This window comes from Scomber scombrus, chromosome 2 (genome assembly GCF_963691925.1).
Source record: "Scomber scombrus chromosome 2, fScoSco1.1, whole genome shotgun sequence".
Taxonomy (NCBI): Eukaryota; Metazoa; Chordata; class Actinopteri; order Scombriformes; family Scombridae; genus Scomber; species Scomber scombrus.
Window position 1 is genome coordinate 10,254,533 of NC_084971.1, and position 18,064 is coordinate 10,272,596.

Here is an 18,064-nt window from a genome sequence, read left to right on the forward strand (position 1 = left end):
ATTTTTTTTTCTTGTTTTTTTTCCCTTTATACTCCTGTCTACGCAACCAAAGCAAAAAACTGAACAATGATTGTGTTTTTAAATAGGAGAACATTCAGAGTCTGCATCGGTCCATTGTCGACAATGATCTGGTTTTCCTCTGCGCCCTCAGCTTCATCCAACCCTCGTTCCTTTCTTTTTAATTCTTCATTTCCAGAGCATCGCTCCCGGGTCTCGGTGGAGAACCGAGACTGTCTCCGGGGGTCTTACCGGGACTCACGCGGACAGGCAGTCCAGGGAGTCCAGGGTGAGGAAGACGTCCGCCTTGCACTGGAAGGTACCCGTCCCGTCCCGCAGCAGCTCACAGCTCTTCAGGTTTGGAGAGATGTCCTTCACGCAGATGGCCTGCAGGAGGTGGAAAGCAGCGATGAGACTATTTAAAGATTACAACCGAAAATCCGGAAAAATCAGGTTTTAATAATTTTATTAAACTTTTCTACCACTATCGTCCTCCTGTAAACTCACCCTATAGCCTTTTTAATTTATGTATATATAATACTACGAGCCACTTTCCAAATCTGTGTTGATCTTGTTGCAGTAATTAAAATGCTATAGAACATTAGAAAAAAACCTAATCATTTCATATCCACCTGTATATTTTTTGCATTTATTCTGGTGTTTTCCTGAGATAATGATTTAAAGGTCAGAAGTTTGTTTTATTGCTGGGCAATGACAGCATCCACTGGTTTGCGCTTTTACGCACGAGTTCAACTTTTTAGAGTTTTGATCTAAACTGTTCGTCGTTATTATGCCACATAAAAAGTGAAGCCTAATCTCGGTCTAACAGTTGTTTACTTGAAATCATTTCACACTTTACGTATTTAAGAATGGTCATAAATGTGATTTATAGCACTGAATGGAAAGCACATTTTACGCGCCTTGATTTTATGACCGGAGTAAAAAAACAAAAAAAACAAATCCCGCTTAAACAGGAATAAAGTTTGCAGTATGTTATATGTACTTACCATGCTTTTGAGGATGGAGATCTGCCTGTTAGTCTCTGGAATCGCGTTGTTACCTACTGTCTCACCGCTCTCCATCAGCGTCTCTTCGGATTCGGACCTCCGGACATACGGCGACCTCCTGATACCGGACAGCAAACCTGATGCACGACCCACCGAGTAGTAACTGGGCCCGGTCGACTGCTTGTACCAGGCTTCGACTGGATGGCAAGAGATGAGCAGAGACACTGCGACGCACACCACGGCAAACCTGATTGACCTCTCCATGTCTGGAACCGTCTTGTCACTATGTCTTCGCTGCGCTTTAGTGATCTGTTGTTGTTCAGTAGTCGACTTTACGTTTTGTTGGGTGTTTGCAAAACTTTCTGCTGCTTATATAGGCTGGCTGTGCGACGTTATCGTGACCTAGGACGTTCGTCAAATCAAATTTGAGGTGGGCGGATGGTGATCCGTGTTTATGCGGCGAAGAAAAAAGACCAATCCGAATTGATCCGTAGTTGATGGTCTGGTGGAGCCAGGGGAGGGGTAGTGTGTGTGTGTGTGTGTGTGTGTGTGTGTGTATGTGTGTGGTATAGGATATGAGGGGGTTGGAGACATATAGAGACGTCAGTCCTCCTCTGACGCTTATGGAGGCAAAAGTGAAATAGATTAACATCAGTGGCCCAGGACAGCCAGTGACGTAAGTGGTCAAAGATGTTTTTCTCCCTAAATTGACAATCTAATTGTTAGAGTCAGATGTCCTGAAAGTTTAAAAGCATCTCATAAACTTAAAAAGGGCAGACTTCATTTCCAGATTAACTCCTGATTGGACACAAGTGAAAAGTGATTTGACACGATGAAGAGATGTGGATTCATGTGTCTGGGAGTCAACGCTTACCTGCTGCATGCAGCCACAAAGCAGAGTCAGTGTGCATGGCTTCAAAAGACCCAAGAACTAGTGGAAATGGACAGCTTAGGAGTAAAAAGACAAGCAGATCAATAAACATGTGTGAATAATCGACTGATCCAAATTGTTTTAAGTTTCAGCAGCTTTTTACACAGACTGACTGTGATTCAGTCTCATTTCAAACTTGAGTGCTGAGGAGAAACAGGCCTTTATCAATACAAACCCTTTCCCTGATTGATTTACTGACCTCACCGGTCATGCTTCATCAACTCCACCTCTGTGTAATCTGCAGATCAGTAGAAGAACTAACAGTGATGGAGTCTTTTACAATGAGGGATGCGACTACTTTTGTTCAATTAAATAATCACAAAAACAGTTAAATGGGGTGTAACCATGTTGCCTCTCTATGAAACAGGATTATGAGGGGGTCTGGATGATGGGAAATGTACCTTTAATGTATAGAAATGGATTAGAAAGACAACTGAATTGAATGATAAATTATCCAGTCACATAGAAGGGAGGATACTACACTGAAAACAAGATATGGATTAAGGGGATTTAAAATGTTTTATTTTTGAGCATTAAAAGCAGCTCTGACATACAAAAATATAGAAACAAACAAACATAATTTATTCTTTAAGTAAAACGTGTGCGTGTATGCATCCATCTAGTCTATCAAGATGAGTGAAAGCACCATGAAGAGTCTATTAGAGTCCATTGTAGAGTGGTCTGCAGTGTGGCTCCAGTTTGGCCTCCAGGACGTAGTCTGGTCCGCAAACCCAGGGGTCCCCCGTCTCCCACTGCCACTTCTGCAGACTCTGCCTCAGGCTCTCCAGCACAGCGCTGAGGGACGGGTCTGACGCCAGGTTCCTCGTTTCCAGCGGGTCTGACCTGTGTTGGTGAATTGTTTGTTAATATTTAAACATCATAAACAGACTCAGGGCTGCAGCAAAGGATTCAGAAATACTCAGGTGAAAAAGCAAATCATTAAATTGATTTGGATTTTCTACATTTTATTCACTCAGTTAGTAACTCAAATATTGTTTTATTCAAGTGGATCAGTTCTTTTCAGAGAACAACAACTGTTATCAATTATTACCACCAGACACTCAAACAATCTCAGAACAATTTCCTATAATTAATATCAGATGACAGTTCTTTCTAGGAAACTTTCAAGGAATATCAATAAACTATGAACCTGCACAGAACACTGAATCTTCTGTTTGTTTATTGATATTGTCGGCCTAAAAGAAGTCAAACTTTAATATTCTCAATTTAAAACTACTAGAATAAGTCTAAACAGTACCCAGCATGTGTAAGGATGCTTAACCTCCTAATTCCTAGAAACCAGTGTCTTCAATGAACACTACAGCTCTGAAGAGTCCAGAGAAAACCAGAGTCAGGCCTTAAAACATGAATTATAAAGAATTCGAGGCTTTTTGAAGTTAATGTATAATTGAAACTAAGTACCTGCAGCCAGATCTGAACCGCTATTATCTTCTCTTTTTTTTTTTGGTGTGTTAGTCTGAAAAACATCCCTTAAAAACTCAATCTGATTAATGACAGAAAACAGTGTGAGCAAGAATCCCTTCAGAAACATCGGACTCTGTTTGGGGTTCAGCTCTTCATTATTTTATTCTACAGTATGTGGACGACAGGTCACATGCAGCTCCAGATGTGGTGGATCCAACCAGGCGACTGTCATCAAACACTCTATTGACTCCTAATTTAGTCCAGTGTAGTTCACAGTACACTGTTATTGGGCCTGATGATTTTTTGCTACATTCTTAAGTTTTTTATATTTAAGCCCATTTTTCTTCCTAGATTTAATTTTATTTATGGGTATAATTTCTGTGAATTATCAAGACAACACAGCACATGAGTTATGTTTTCAGCAGCACTCTTAATTTATACTGTTAATATTGTGCTATAAAATGCAGTAAATATATAAATAACCAACAGATAAACTGTTAGATCAAAGCAGGTTATATTAAATCGTATATTAATGTTTGGGGGACTTACAGTGTCCTTATGGGTACTCAAATTTCAATATACATATACTAAATATATTCTAAATATATTCATATATAGTTGACAGTATTAAAATGTAATTTAGTACCTTTTTTCTCCTTTTTCTTTTCCTTTATTCATTGACTGATGTCTAAACTATCATCAGCTGCAGGTTTATTTAATTTGTATCAGAGGAGCTTGTGTCTTCCACCAATTACACTCGAGTACAGTGATCATTTTATCTGTGAGGGCTTCATCTTCATTTGACAAATACCATTTTAACTAAATGATATTTGTCTGCGAGTCATCACAGTGAACATTTTTCCCTCTTTATCTGAAAACAACACGATGAACACTGAGCAATAGTTGCCTTCACAGACCTGGTGTCATACAGCTCCCAGCGCTCTCTGTAATAATACTGCTGCAGACTTTTGAACCAGTGCGTCGGCTGACTCAGCCTGGTGCGGTTCAGCAGGTCCTGGAAGGTGGGTGAGACGTACAGGTCCTGGTCGATGGGGAAGGGCATGCGGTAGTGTAGGTTGTGGAGAAGGTGGTAGGCCCCCTGGTGGACAGAGCGGATTGGGTAGTACATGGTTACCTGAAAGTAAAATGACAAGAAAGCAGTCAAACACTGTTCATGAAAAGTCTGTTTCTGACAGTCATTGGTAACGGCATCCTGTCTGAAAGCAGCGATCCTCACAGACCTCGTGGAGGGACTGGCTGCCGTAGACGGTGTGCCGGCTGCTGGGTTCCTTGACCAGAGCAGGCAGTAAGGAGCGACCGGTGAGGTGGACCGGGTCTGTAGGGCTGCCAGGGAGGCTGTAGGACGGGTAGGGAATAGAGAACCAGTCCAGTATGGTTGGAGTGATGTCTGCCGCAAGAAAAAAGAGGAGTCAGAAAGAGAGAGACAGTCACAAGCTACTACAGTTGATATAATAAATCACATTTCAATGTAATGTTATTATACATAAACGTGTAATTAAAGGAATTCTTAAGTACTGCACATGTACTCATAATAAGCACATTGTTTCATATTGTATAGTAAGTAATATCCCAGTGAAAATCGTGCATCTCCAATTTTGGTAATTTTTTTAATTTTTCTGATGAATTGAAGGCTCGATTATCCTTCACTTTATGATGAATAAACCATTTAAAAACTCCCTGGATTATCTGAATCATCACAAAGTTACAGTAAACACAGGGCTGTGTTTTCTTGCTCATCATAAATTGACACATATTGGAGATAACTGGTTTCCATAGGACAGCATCAAATATTGATATTAATGTCTCCAACATTTAACGTTAAAGTGAAAGTTAAGTTAAATACTTCAATACCTTCCAGTCTATTTAATGTTATAATTAACATCTGCAGTCATTTCTATGACAACTGTTTCTACTCTTTTTTTTGCTGTTACTTTTGTTTTAATTGATATTTTCATTTATCTATTATCCCCTCAGGGATCATTTCCAGTTAGTCTCATTTTCTCAGTGATCTGCTCCTGATGCAATCATTAAGTCTCCCTCTTGCGGCCGACTACACACACACTGACTTCCCTGTTTGTTCATGAGGATCGGGACCCATCAGTGCGGTCTCATGATAAATCTGTGACAGCAGGAGATAATTAAAGAAATACATTTTTAAAAAACATTTCTGTGACTCTCTGTGTTTGAGGGTTTAGGAGTATGCATAAGGTGTGTGCATATAATTGGGTGCGTGAGGATAATTTAATACCTTTGATGAGATTTGAATATGATTGTATGGAAGTTAGCGGTCGAGCAGTTAAAGCAGATTAAATTTATGTAATTTAATTTCTAGAAGGAATGACAAATATGTTGAAAGGTTATTTGTATTGTGTCCTTCTTCTTCCTCACTTCACAAAAAATGATATATATAGAAAAAAATGTTCTTAATGCCATAATCATTTCTCCTGTTCATACTGACCATTACAAGATCCACTCATAATGCACCTACAATGTAAGTGATGAGGAACAAAATCCATAGTCTACTGTGCAAACATGTATTTAAAAGTTGATCTGAAGTAATATGAAGATTCAGCTGTCCAAATGAAGCCTCATATAAACCTCAGATAAAGTGACCCCGAAGATAACTGTCCTCTTTCTCCCATCCAACACTTACCTAACAGGCTGACAAAGGCCTGGCTGGTGTCTCCACATCGCTCCCTGTTCTCCGGAGAGGACACCAGCATGGGCTCTGCGATCCCGGAGTGATACAGGTTGGTTCTGCCGTTAGGGAAGGGGATGCCATTATCCGAGCTGTAGATGACCAGCGTGTCGTTCTCATAACCGGCGTCCCTGAGCTCCTGAAGAACTAATCCAATACCTATAGAGGAAATTTACACCATTATGACATCCCCTCCATCCTGTTTTTATGTGTATGTATAAGTATAGTTCACATACCCTGATCTAGCCTGCTAACAGTGGTGTACTGTGCAGCCAAGTCTGCTCGAGCTGTAGGTGTATCCGGTACAAATGGAGGAACCTGAAGTACACGGAATGAGGACAGACCAGATTAATGTGTGATTTGATTGTCATTTATAGAACTTTTTTCTTCTTTATGTGTCATTCAGATGTTTTTATTTATGTTTATGTTTTTGATTTGTTTGCAAATGTCATAAAGTTTAACATCAAACTAACAAGAGCAGAAGATGAACGCTCAAAAAATTTAATCTAAATACATACATTTTGAATCACTGACCTTTACTTGTTCTGGTTTGTAATATTCAGGTGTCCAGTCAGGAATTCTGCCCATTCCCATTTCACCATTCCCAAACTTCTCACAGAAAGCTCCATACTGAGGCTGTGAGTGTCCACATCTGTGGGTGTCATGGAAGGCAACATAAAGGAAAAAAGGCCTCTCTTCATCTTTTATACTGTCTCTGTCTCCTTTGTTCTCTTCTTTCTTTTGCCTTCGCTCAAAGGCTTCGTCTTTGTGGGTCTTGAAAAACTTGCGGACCAGGAGTTTGATGCGGGTGATGTTCCTCCCCACCTGGAGGACAGAGTTGTTCTCCTCTGTGTAGGCATAATCAAAAGGGTATACAGATCCAGGACCAACGTGCTTCTTTCCAATTATACCTGTGGCAATGAGAGAGAAAAAGATAACATAAAAATAGTTTTTGTGTGTATTACTGAGCTCAAATATGAACAGGTCACTTTGTGATTTACCTGTGTGTATGTTAGCCTCGCCGAGGAGCAGCGGCAGACTTTGAACTCCGTCAAACGAGTTGAAATGATGGACCCCCTGATGAAGTCCGTACATACCGTTCTGGTGCTGAGAACACAGGACAAACACAACTCATTGATGTTATAGTCAAACTGTGTGTGTGTGTGTGTGTGTGTGTGTGTGTGTGTGTGTGTGTGTGTGTGTGTGTGTTACCTGCGGCAGGCCAGTGAGGATGGCGGAGCGGCTGGGGGAGCAGCTGCTGACAGAGGTGAAGGCATTGCTGAACACCAGGCTGCGCTGGGCCAGAGCGCGCAGGTTGGGGGTGTGGACCACAGAGTTGTTATACACCTCCGTCTCAAAACCTGCATCATCGGCTGGAAAAGGGAACAGACGGGGACTCATTATGATGTGTGTCTCTGTGTGTGTATGTGAAGGGTTGTGAAGTAAAATGCATGTGGAACCTGGCTGTGCACAGTGATTTGCTCCCATTCAGCCACAAGAGCATTACTGCCCTCAGACACTGATGGGCGATAAGCGATAAGGCCTCACTCAAAGTCATTATAGTTCATCCACAAGGTGTTGGATGGAGTTGAGGTAAGGCCAGTCAGTTTCTTTCATAACAAACATTCCCCCTTTTTAAACTGACCTTTGTTTATTTATAGCCATAAACAAGATAGGGCCCTTTTCCCAACTGGTGCAACAAAGTTAGAAGTATTAAGTCCCAAATTGTATAGCATTAAAACAGCAGTGCCCACATACTATTCAGAACAGTTTCATCTGTTCACAAATTCAGATTTGTTGCATGAAAAAAGTTTCAGGATCCAATACTTCAATCACTGATTCATCATTTATAGATAAACCATAAAGTAATGTCTTAGAATATTAGGATTAACTTTATAATAATGTGAATTATACATATATACACTTTATTAGCCACTTTATTAGGAACTTTACTGTAATGCAGCCTTTTAAAACCAGGAAAAGACAACACTTACAGTACTGCCATATCACAATATTATAATATCCAAAATGTAAGAAAGCAAAATATATATATGTTGCACAGCCTTCAGACTGCTTAACTCACCAATTATCAGAAGTACATTTCGGTTCTTCGACTCCCCAATATAACATGCCAAAGAGAGAATAAACAACTTGATCAGCATGATGATGATGATGATGATGATGATGATGAGTCCTCTTCACTGTTACCCAAAAAACGAACCTACTCTTAAAGTTTCAGGACCACGTGCTGTCTGACTTTGAATCATTTACAACAAATTAACCCTTCAAACAACATGATTTCAGTGGTCAAACCAGCAGAAATAAAGAGACTTGTAATGTAGTGGAGCTCATTAACTTCCTGAAACAACATTAGCCCCGCCCACCTGCTGTCACATGACAGAGGTCACATGACGAGAGCCGCTAGAGCGCTTTAGAGCAAATTCATTTTAGGAAGTGGTTTCAGAGAAGGTTACAGCTGTTCCCCTTTGACAGAAGAGAGAAATCACAGCTGAACCACGGAATAATGCAGAAGAAGAAGACATCAGACTGAGTAAGATTTAATATTTTATTATATCATGTTCATGTCTGTCTTATTGCATTTAATTCTTTTGTTTTTCTGTCTTTTTTCTCTTCTTTACTGTCCAAATGTATTCTGTTCAGTTTGTTTCTATCACACAGCTTACTAATTCTTTCAAATTATTTATATTCTTCCCCAACATTTTATTGTCAAATCAGTTTTAGAGGAATATTATGGCCTACATAACAGAAACACATGTTTTATGTTTCTGTGTGTGTTTTTTAAATATATGTTTTTAAATAAAATATCAAACCTTGAGGAATACTGTGTTGGAATATTTCTTTGTCATATAGTCAGTCTTATGTTTTATTATATCATATTGTGCGGATGACTGTGGAGAAAAGTGCCTGTTGTAAATCAATAACAGATCAGACAGGTGTCCAAAGCACTGAGCTGTCATATGATCATCACATGATTATAGGCCCTCAAAGCTCTTTAGGGTCAGGGTCACAGGAAAACATATTGAATATATTTCCTCAGATGACCTCCTTAACCTGCAGTAAGCGGTTGTTATCTGTGTGTCTCAGCAGCTCAACCGATGACTTTTTCCATCTCACACAGATCACAACATGCATCTGAAGATATGGCGCTGTATATTTGTCCAGGAAACACACACAAACCGCTGCATGTGTGCAGACAGAGCACACCTTTGTTGTGTTTTCTTGAATGCTCAGCCTGTAGTGTAAGACGTCTCTCTGGAGACAAACCAAAACTAAAGACAACAAGTACGTCTTCACAAGAGCTGATGAGTGACATATAAAGCAAAGGAGGACATTTAATCGCTTCGTGTAAGTATTATCTTGTATTCAGCTCACTCATATGCTCATTTGAATATGTAAAACAGGTTAAAAGAAAGGACACCTTTGTACACCTGCAGCTATCTCTTCATTCTTTCTGCCATCCTCCACCTCTCCAGGTTCTCCTTTTTTACTTCTAACTTCTATATGATGGACCGGCCTCTGCTGGGAAGAGCCTTGGCCCGAGGCTGCTGCTCCTTCAGCACCTTGAAGGCATGGCTGCCGATCCTCTCCTGGCTGCCCAGGTACAAGCTGAAGTGGCTTCAGATGGATGTGCTCGCAGGTCTCACCGTCGGGCTGACAACTGTACCGCAGGCGCTAGCCTACGCTGAAGTAGCAGGTCTTCCTGTGCAGGTGAGTCCTAGCAGAGCTGTGTTGAGTCATCAAGTTGTTAAAATCACATTGTTGCAGTGAGACGTGAGATATCAAGGATAACATGAACAAGTCTACATTCCCTTCATGTTTTTGTCACTTTGGTGGAATAGTTGAAATCATGATCTTTCCTAATGACATCCTGAATGATTCAGATTTCTACTGATGCTTTCACTTTCACCTAAAGATCCAAATCTTTTTTTATTCATCATAAGAACTTTTCATAATTGATCAATTCAACAGTTGCTGGTTCCAGCCTCCTAAATGCAAATATTTAGTCTTATATCGTTGTGAAGTGAATATCTTTAGGTTTTGAACTGTTTGTCACACAAGACATCCCACAACCTTTCATAAACTGAAAAGGTCATTGAGTAAAAATAGACTGAGTGATGATAAAAATAATGAACCCTGTTTATTAAATCTAAAAGTTTTTCTCTCCACAGTATGGACTGTACTCTGCCTTCATGGGGGGATTCATCTACACCCTCCTGGGGACCTCTAAGGATGTGACTCTGGGTCCTACAGCCATCATGTCCCTTTTGTGTTTCTCTGTGGTGGGGGGGCAGCCCTGCCGAGCCGTGCTGCTCAGTCTCCTCTGTGGACTCATCCAGGCTGTAATGGCATTACTGAGATTAGGTGAGGGAAGGGCAGTGCTGTCATGTGAAAAGCTTGTGACTCCAGTTATTTGACACAAGTTTGGGGTTTTTCTCAATTTAGTAACACTTTCCCTCATGAGCCAAATGGGTGAAGTCTCCCTGTATCAAAACCTGGTACAATATATATAAAATTAATTGTTTAGAAGACAGAGACAGAGTCTAACATACAACATTTTAAAAAGCCATGACAGAAAAGATTTAAAGAAAGAGATTAGTTTGTGAATTCAGGAGAGTCACTTCCTGCCCCCACTTCTATGACTTCCTGTGTGTTTTTAACTACTTTTAGGTACAGCTTTTATGAAATCTGTGCATCTCAGCTATGCTTTTATTTTAGTTTCGAGACCTCTCTAAATCATTCATTGCTGTTCTGCAGGCTTCCTCTTGGACTTCATCTCTTTCCCTGTAATAAAAGGCTTCACTTGCGCTGCTGCAATAACCATCGGCTTTGGACAAGTCAAGGTGAGAATCAAACACGGGCACATAGTTGTCACATACGCAGACACCCACAGAAACAGCAACACTCACATCAAAACCACAACGTACTAGTTCCTACATTCATTATCTTATGGTGCGCAACTGAAACTGCAGTTTCACATTTGCTGTCACCCCATATAAAGGGTAGAAAATGAAAAGGGGTGTCGAGGAAGCAGGCAGGAGTTTGTGCAAAAGAGGGTGATGTTTATTTACAAAAATATTACTAAAACCGGTAAAAATGAATCAAAACTTGCAATTGATCAATGACCTGCATTTGACCTTATCAGTCGTACCCGGAGCATACCATCTACTCGAGTAACCACAGGTTGAGATAAACTGATGCAAAGTGTGCAAAGCGTATAAAACAACATTGATGTAGGATTTTTCTGTTTCTGCTCACAGTCACAATTTCCTCTGGTCACAAGAGAGCAGCCATGAGTGCACCAAATTATACAGAATGTCATTTACTACAAGAAAAGGTTTATCCATCCTACTTCAACTAGACAGTACCTAGTGACTCACAGCTTGGTGCACCTAATCATGCACATCTGCCTGCCCCAAGATCACCACTCACTTGTAAAAAAAAAAAAAAACCTCACAGCGGGACTCAGTACCCACAAAAAGTAACACTAACTACTGAAACCCACGTTATGTTATTTGTACAGTTAACAAGTAATTTCACTTGCAATAAAACAAGCACCAAAAATCTTAATAATTAATGCGTCGTTAGAAATGAGGATTCTTGAGTCTGGAGGTTAAATTTGAGTAGAATTTAACATTGACCAATCTCAGGGTTTCATAGATATATCAGTGTGAGTATATTTCAGTTTATAATTCAGCTTTATCTTGGTCGCAGTTCCTTTTTAAAAAACAAAAACAAAAAAACTTGTTGCACGTCTATCAGTCAATAAATATATATCAGTATGAAATCCAACATCAGTGTGGCTCTACTCCAGTGTACAGTTTACAGAACAGCAAGATTTCATTTTAACTTTTTTAATTTATCAAATTCGGATAAGCACTTTGATTTTAAGTCTAGCTTGACCTGGTAGCCAACTGGGAGGAATAAATTGTGTCCATCATTTCCAGTATTTAACTGGGGCTGGGGAGATTCTGTACATTTTGTATCATTTATGCAAGTTGTTCTTCTCAGTCTCCCAGACCATTCAGATTTTATCTACTGCTGTTAGACAGTTCTAATCTGCACACTCCCCTCTGCTGAGCTCAACCCTATGCAAACTCATTTTGCCTACCTAAAAAGCAAAGAGCTCTCTTATTCTGCACCCTCTGTGTTCATAATTTGACATTTGACCAGATCTACAACACCTCCTGGTGCCAGCTGGTAGCCAACCTGTTGTTTCTTTGTCTAGAATCTTCTTGGACTCCAGGACATCCCCCACGAGTTCTTCCAGCAGGTTTACTACACCTTCTACAAGATCCCAGAGACCAGGATAGGTGATGTGGTCCTGGGTCTGATTTGTCTCACTCTGCTGGTCATGCTGATGTTGATGAAGACGAATCTGGGCTCTGACGATGCTCCCGCCTACTCCAGAGCCGCCAGGAAACTAGTGTGGGCTGTTGCTACCAGTCAGTATCCGCTATAGAGTGTGTGTGTGTGTGTGTGTGTGTGTGTGTGTGTGTGTGTGTGTGTGTGTGTGTGTGTGTGTGTGTGTGTGTGTGTGTGTGTGTGTGTGTGTGTGTGTGTGTGTGTGTGTGTGTGTGTGTGTGTGTGTGTGTGTGTGTGTGTGTGTGTGTGTGTGTGTGTTCTGTCATACACGCCAATGACAGTGTTTCAGTTTTACAAAGCATACATTTAACAAGTAAGTCTTATCACTGTTTCCCAGGATAGTGTTCCAGTACACTCCAGACAGTGTGCCGGCTCCATGTTTTGAATACATATTTAAAACTTCAATGTCTTCATTTCTTCTGTTTTGGTCAGTGCGTAACGCTCTGGTGGTCGTGGCAGCATCATTGGTCGCGTTTTCCTGGGATGTTTACGGCCATCACGTGTTCACTATCACTGGGAAAACGTCCCAGGGGCTCCCGCCATTCAGGCCCCCGCCCACCTCAGACACCACAGCCAACGGCACCGTCGTCACATTTGGAGAGATTGTAGAGGTGAGGAGCAGAGGGAACAGCCACTAACAGCATGATGGCAGTGAATCAGCTATTTTTGTTTGTTTGGTTTTTTGTTTTTTTTGATGAATGATTGAGTTGCAACTTTCACTTCCCAAAATCTCCCAGGAAGTGCAGCTGACTAGCCAGTTTTTCTCTCTGTGTTCTTTGTGTGCAGGGCTTTGGAGGCGGGCTTGCTGTGATCCCTTTCATGGGTCTATTGGAGAGCATTGCTATCGCGAAAGCTTTTGGTAAGAGCTAAATTAACATGTGTAAAGCATGTCATGTTGCAAAAGCACTTTTCTACACACCAGCATTAGATAATCAAGGCAGCTATAGCTTGAGTGCTTCATCAGACTGCTGACTGATTTTTTATTTTTTTTGACCTTCTGGTTTTCTTCAGCCAGCCAGAACGACTACAGAATCGATGCCAACCAGGAGCTGTTAGCAATTGGTGTGACCAACATCCTGGGCTCGTTTGTGTCAGCTTACCCTGTCACTGGCAGCTTTGGGAGGTTTGTGTTTGTGTATGTGCATGAGAGTATTTAATGAACTTGCTGTTCAGCTGGATCAGTGTGTTTTTCCTGGCCAACAGAAACTTTACATGCGGAAATCTGCAGATCCATTTTAACACCAATAAATGCATGTAGAGCAGAATTACACAGATACACACTGATAATTAAAATTCAAAAGAGAGCACTCAAATTGATAAACAGCCTAAATCCTGCCCCCTACACCCCTCTGTTCCAAAGTCCTCCAAACCCAAGAGCTGAGCGCAGAAAAGAGTCCCCAATGTCAGTTGGTGCTGAGACTAACTACCCCTCTCAGACCAGTATCACACCAACACTGCTTTACAAACAACGATCATATTAAACCAAAAGATAATGCAATGTAAAGAGACCTATCTGGAACATTGGAAAGAAGAAACTAAAAGCCAAAGTAGACTCTAATATTATCTGGTTATCTGCTATCTACTGTCAGAGATAGAAAGCAGATATAGATCCTAAGTAAGTGCAGGCTCATTGACCACAAAAGGATGACATATTTAAATCATAACAACCAAAAGAAAATTACTCGCTTAATTACCCCCCCTCCCACACACACACACACACACACACACACACACACACACTGGTACTGACAATAAAGCCAGGTGAATTGAATTGACCTGAACTTGAGGTCAATATATTTACTATTTATTTAATATTATGTCATCTCTCCACATTCAGGACAGCGGTAAACTCCCAGACTGGTGTTTGCACTCCAGCGGGTGGGATTGTCACCAGTGAGTCATGACACTTTCAAGTTTCACTATATGTTTTTGGTCTCTTTCGCCCTCTTGTGGTCTTTAGAGATTATAGAAGATTATATTAATATTAAACAGAGGCAGCCCAGTATGTGGACCCCAATGACAAGGTTAAAGCACAAATGTGAGCATCAGCCTGATTATGTGATCAGTGGTTGAGGGGTCAGAGAAGAGAAGAAGGATTTTGTGTGATCGTTCAAAAAAGACCATTAAATAAAGTTCTCAGTTTATCACGAAGTGTGTTGAAAGATCTCTATTTGTATATTTTAGCCTTCCTGGTTCAATTAAACATCACATACTGTAGGTAGAAGGATGCCCTTTCATTATTTTGTCACTTCAACCTCTTCGTTTCTATTTATTTATTATTCATTTTTAAATTCTCATCTGAAGCAACAAAAGTCATTATATGTATATGTATGTGACTTTCTCTCTTCTTGATGAGTTTGTGCTTGTTCCACAGTTTGGAAATGAGACATTTTTACTGAATTCCTTCTGTCTGTGTGTTTTTTGCAGGTGTAATTGTGTTGCTTTCATTGGCATTCCTCATGCCGGCCTTCTACTACATTCCCAAAGCCTCTCTCGCTGCTGTTATCATCTGTGCGGTAGCTCCTATGGTGGATTACCGCGTGGTGGTGAAGATGTGGAGAATACGCAGTAGGTGTCAGCTCCGTTTTTAACACAAGTGTATTTTTTACATGTATTTGTTTGTTTGATTAAATTCTCTGGCCATTGTGCCTTCCACAGAGCTGGACCTGCTGCCTTTCTTTGTGACGTTCCTGCTGAGTTTCTGGCAGGTGCAGTACGGCATCATTGGAGGTGTAGCTGTATCTGGAGCCCTGCTGCTCTACAACACGGCCAGACCCCAGATAAAGGTACCATAGAGTGATACTGTTCACATTACTGTGTATGAGTGAATCTGATACTTAAGCGAAGATTAAACTGCACAACATGTTTGAACCACTCGAACAAACAGATTTCTTCTTGAAGAGTTTTTCAAGTCCGACTTAAAACAGGTCCGAACCTTCATTGAAACAGGTTTTCCTTGCTGTAATCCTTCCTCCTTTTCATACTGGCCATTTAAAGATTACATTTAAGTTCATATGAAGTATTTTTTGTGCAAAATTCCCTGTTTTAGTTTCATTTTTTAGGGGTTAGGGTTAGGGTCGCACTTTAATCATTCAGTAATCATGCCCTCATCTGTTTTACCTGTATTGTGACCGTTCTTTGCTTTATGTCTTTGCTTTACCTTCTAGCACCATCTTGTGGTTCAATCATAACAAATCAAACCAACCAAGAAAACAAACAATAAACCAAATTCCAGTGTAATTTCCATAATATTGCATCAAATCTAAAAGAAAACACCTCAAGTTTAACTCTTCATTCAGTCCATGTGGTGATAATGTGTTTAATTAATTTAACCAAAATGCTTCACATTTCAAAAGCAAGAGTAAATGCAAACAGTTTAGAAGTTACCAGCGCTAACATAACTTTTGATGAGGTTGAGGTGCTTCTTGTTTTGCATTAAATCAATGGAAGAATGCAAACTGAAGTCGAAGAAGATGAGAAGACCAAAAAAACCAAAAGATTTCTGGAGTGCGTTGATGATAAATGAATGCTATCTTACATAACTGATGTTTCGTGTTAACCTGTGTGCAGGTGTCGGATCACGGTGTATTGTTGATTGAGTTGGGCAGTGGACTCAGCTTTCCTGCCACGGAGCATCTCAGCCACGTCATTTACACTCAGGCTCTGCAGGGTGAGGATTTCTTTGATAATCTGTCTTTGTGTAGAGCACGCTGACTTTTTGAATGCTGTATGTGACACATGACAGAGTTACAACAGTTACTTTCCCATCTTTCTCTTCTTAACATCGCTCCTTCAGTGTCTCCTCCGCGGTCAGTGGTCCTGGATTGCCATCATGTCAGCGTCATTGATTACACGGTGATCAGCGAGCTGCGGGACCTGCTCAGGCAGTTCAAACTCCACAATGTGTGCTTTGTCTTTGCCAGACTGCAGGTACAAAAACCAGCCCTCACTGCCTCACAGATTTATATTAAGTACTGATAGGGTTCAGATAGATGTTGGCCATTAAATGTATTTTGTTGATAACATATAATTATTATCTCATTTTATTGGGAAGAAATTCAGTTCCTAATGTAATACAACAAAATAAAATATGCTCATTCTGTTTTGTCTCCACACACCTCGGTCCCTGTCCTCCTCCCTCCTTTAGCCCTCTGTTCTGGAGATTCTCCAAGCCGCTGATCTGCAGGACTTCAGGTATAAAAACAGTGTGGAGGCAGCGCTGCAGCAGATGGAGTCAGGAAACCTCCTCAGTGACTGACACAGAAATTCCCAATCACAGTTTGGAGAAGAAGATGTTTGACACTGAACAAAAGCAATGTAGCAACAAAAAGGATCAGTGAAATTTCTGAACTGGAATAACTGGGGTGTTATGATGTTGAAAACTACATCCAACGACTGATTTACTGACTGTCAGGAGGAGTGATGCCCCTCATTTTCCAGTCTAAGGAAAGTGTTGCACTTAACGTTGTATCTGCTAAACCTGACTTTGGAAATCATTGAGGCATCTCAGAGATTACAACATTAGATTACTATTGACCAGAAGTGTAATACTATATTTATAGCATTATATTCATTATTATTTTCAAGGGACATTTTGCAGCATTTGTATGAATGAAGAAGTAATTTAGAGAAATAATATTATGATTTTAGATGAGCTGCTGGAGACCAAATCTGTATTTACAGAACAACAGCAATGGCGTGTGTGTTAATAATGAACAGATTACATTTTATTTATCTTTATAACAGGAAATGTCTGGTGATTAATTACCCTGATTTTTATGTTGTAAAGAAATTCTGCCAAGGCTGAGGCAAAATGATTTTAGTTTAGTCAGCATTGTGACACTGATTTATATTATTATATTAATCAACCAGCACATCCATAAGATTTTTTACAGAATAAAACGCATACATTTTCATATGTATACATGTGTGTTTCTACTGTACTAATTGATCAAATTTTTCACATTTTCATAAAATTGCCATAAATTCAACATAACTACAGCAAAATTGCTCATTTAGCCTGACACCATTTCCCACAAACAGACAAAGAAGAAGATTGGATGGTCACACGACATGATTTAGCCAAGTATGATATATTTCTTAATTGACATCTCACATTATGTTCCTGGACGAACATTGCGATCAACAAATCACAGCCGTCTGACATAATCAGTGTGTTGCTCCTGTTCTACTTTCAAAATTCCTTTGTGCTTCTTCAGAGTTAACCGAATGATGAAGTTAGTAGGCCTACTGTAGCCCTATTTTAGCTTTGGTCAGCAAATTCATCATTAAAATGAACAATAGCATTGTAGTTTTTCTTTGTTAATCTGTGTTAGAAAATTCACATTACATCTACTTTGATTCAATGTTGTAAGACAACACTTTCAAGGAGGTCAGTACTTTTCATAGGCACTCAAGTTATAAATATTGCAGATTCTATAAAAACAAAATTGTATAAATAACATGATTTTCTTTAAAGGTGGACATCTATGGAGGACTTTAACTTGCAGAGAAACCGAAATGAAGCATTTAATTATCCAATAACCAACCATCTTTGAACACTGATGTGGATAACCAAACAAAGCTGGTAGGAAAAATCTC

General features: G+C 40.1%; 3 protein-coding genes across 3 annotated transcripts; 1 reads left to right on the top strand and 2 right to left on the bottom strand.

Moving 5' to 3' along the window:
* Positions 1 to 255: 255 nt before the first annotated feature.
* On the bottom strand, positions 256 to 1,268 carry npb (neuropeptide B). The gene is made up of 2 exons (XM_062431551.1): positions 1,005 to 1,268; positions 256 to 384 (listed from the first exon to the last, which is right to left on the bottom strand). Exons 1-2 carry the CDS (start codon positions 1,266 to 1,268, stop codon positions 256 to 258), a joined length of 393 nt encoding a protein of 130 aa, XP_062287535.1.
* A 1,173-nt stretch (positions 1,269 to 2,441) lies between these two features.
* Positions 2,442 to 8,428, bottom strand: sgsh (N-sulfoglucosamine sulfohydrolase (sulfamidase)). The gene is made up of 9 exons (XM_062436030.1): positions 8,163 to 8,428; positions 7,292 to 7,452; positions 7,081 to 7,186; positions 6,614 to 6,990; positions 6,316 to 6,397; positions 6,035 to 6,238; positions 4,602 to 4,768; positions 4,278 to 4,495; positions 2,442 to 2,778 (listed from the first exon to the last, which is right to left on the bottom strand). Exons 1-9 carry the CDS (start codon positions 8,239 to 8,241, stop codon positions 2,595 to 2,597), a joined length of 1,578 nt encoding a protein of 525 aa, XP_062292014.1. The 5' UTR covers positions 8,242 to 8,428; the 3' UTR covers positions 2,442 to 2,594.
* An 87-nt stretch (positions 8,429 to 8,515) lies between these two features.
* slc26a11 (solute carrier family 26 member 11) lies at positions 8,516 to 17,566 on the top strand. Its single transcript, XM_062436019.1, has 15 exons — positions 8,516 to 8,630; positions 9,219 to 9,445; positions 9,574 to 9,808; positions 10,270 to 10,462; positions 10,856 to 10,941; positions 12,327 to 12,543; positions 12,896 to 13,074; positions 13,250 to 13,322; positions 13,475 to 13,586; positions 14,301 to 14,356; positions 14,891 to 15,031; positions 15,122 to 15,249; positions 16,034 to 16,133; positions 16,260 to 16,393; positions 16,611 to 17,566. The coding sequence occupies exons 3-15, from the start codon at positions 9,602 to 9,604 to the stop codon at positions 16,719 to 16,721; spliced, it is 1,737 nt and encodes a 578-aa protein (XP_062292003.1). The 5' UTR covers positions 8,516 to 8,630; positions 9,219 to 9,445; positions 9,574 to 9,601; the 3' UTR covers positions 16,722 to 17,566.
* The last annotated feature ends 498 nt before the right edge of the window (positions 17,567 to 18,064 follow it).

Excerpts from the sequence above, each read along its gene's own strand:
- npb (XM_062431551.1), bottom strand. The coding sequence starts at position 1,268 with ATGGAGAGGTCAATCAGGTTTGCCGTGGTGTGCGTCGCAGTGTCTCTG. Across the intron at positions 385-1,004 it reads TCTCCATCCTCAAAAGCATG|GCCATCTGCGTGAAGGACAT; the intron begins GTAAGTACATAT and ends CACCTCCTGCAG.
- sgsh (XM_062436030.1), bottom strand. The coding sequence starts at position 8,241 with ATGCTGATCAAGTTGTTTATTCTCTCTTTGGCATGTTATATTGGGGAG. Across the intron at positions 7,453-8,162 it reads AAATGTACTTCTGATAATTG|CCGATGATGCAGGTTTTGAG; the intron begins GTGAGTTAAGCA and ends TCCCTTTTCCAG. Across the intron at positions 4,769-6,034 it reads GGCCTTTGTCAGCCTGTTAG|ACATCACTCCAACCATACTG; the intron begins GTAAGTGTTGGA and ends TTCTTGCGGCAG.
- slc26a11 (XM_062436019.1), top strand. The coding sequence starts at position 9,602 with ATGATGGACCGGCCTCTGCTGGGAAGAGCCTTGGCCCGAGGCTGCTGC. Across the intron at positions 9,809-10,269 it reads TAGCAGGTCTTCCTGTGCAG|TATGGACTGTACTCTGCCTT; the intron begins GTGAGTCCTAGC and ends TTCTCTCCACAG. Across the intron at positions 13,075-13,249 it reads CATTTGGAGAGATTGTAGAG|GGCTTTGGAGGCGGGCTTGC; the intron begins GTGAGGAGCAGA and ends CTTTGTGTGCAG.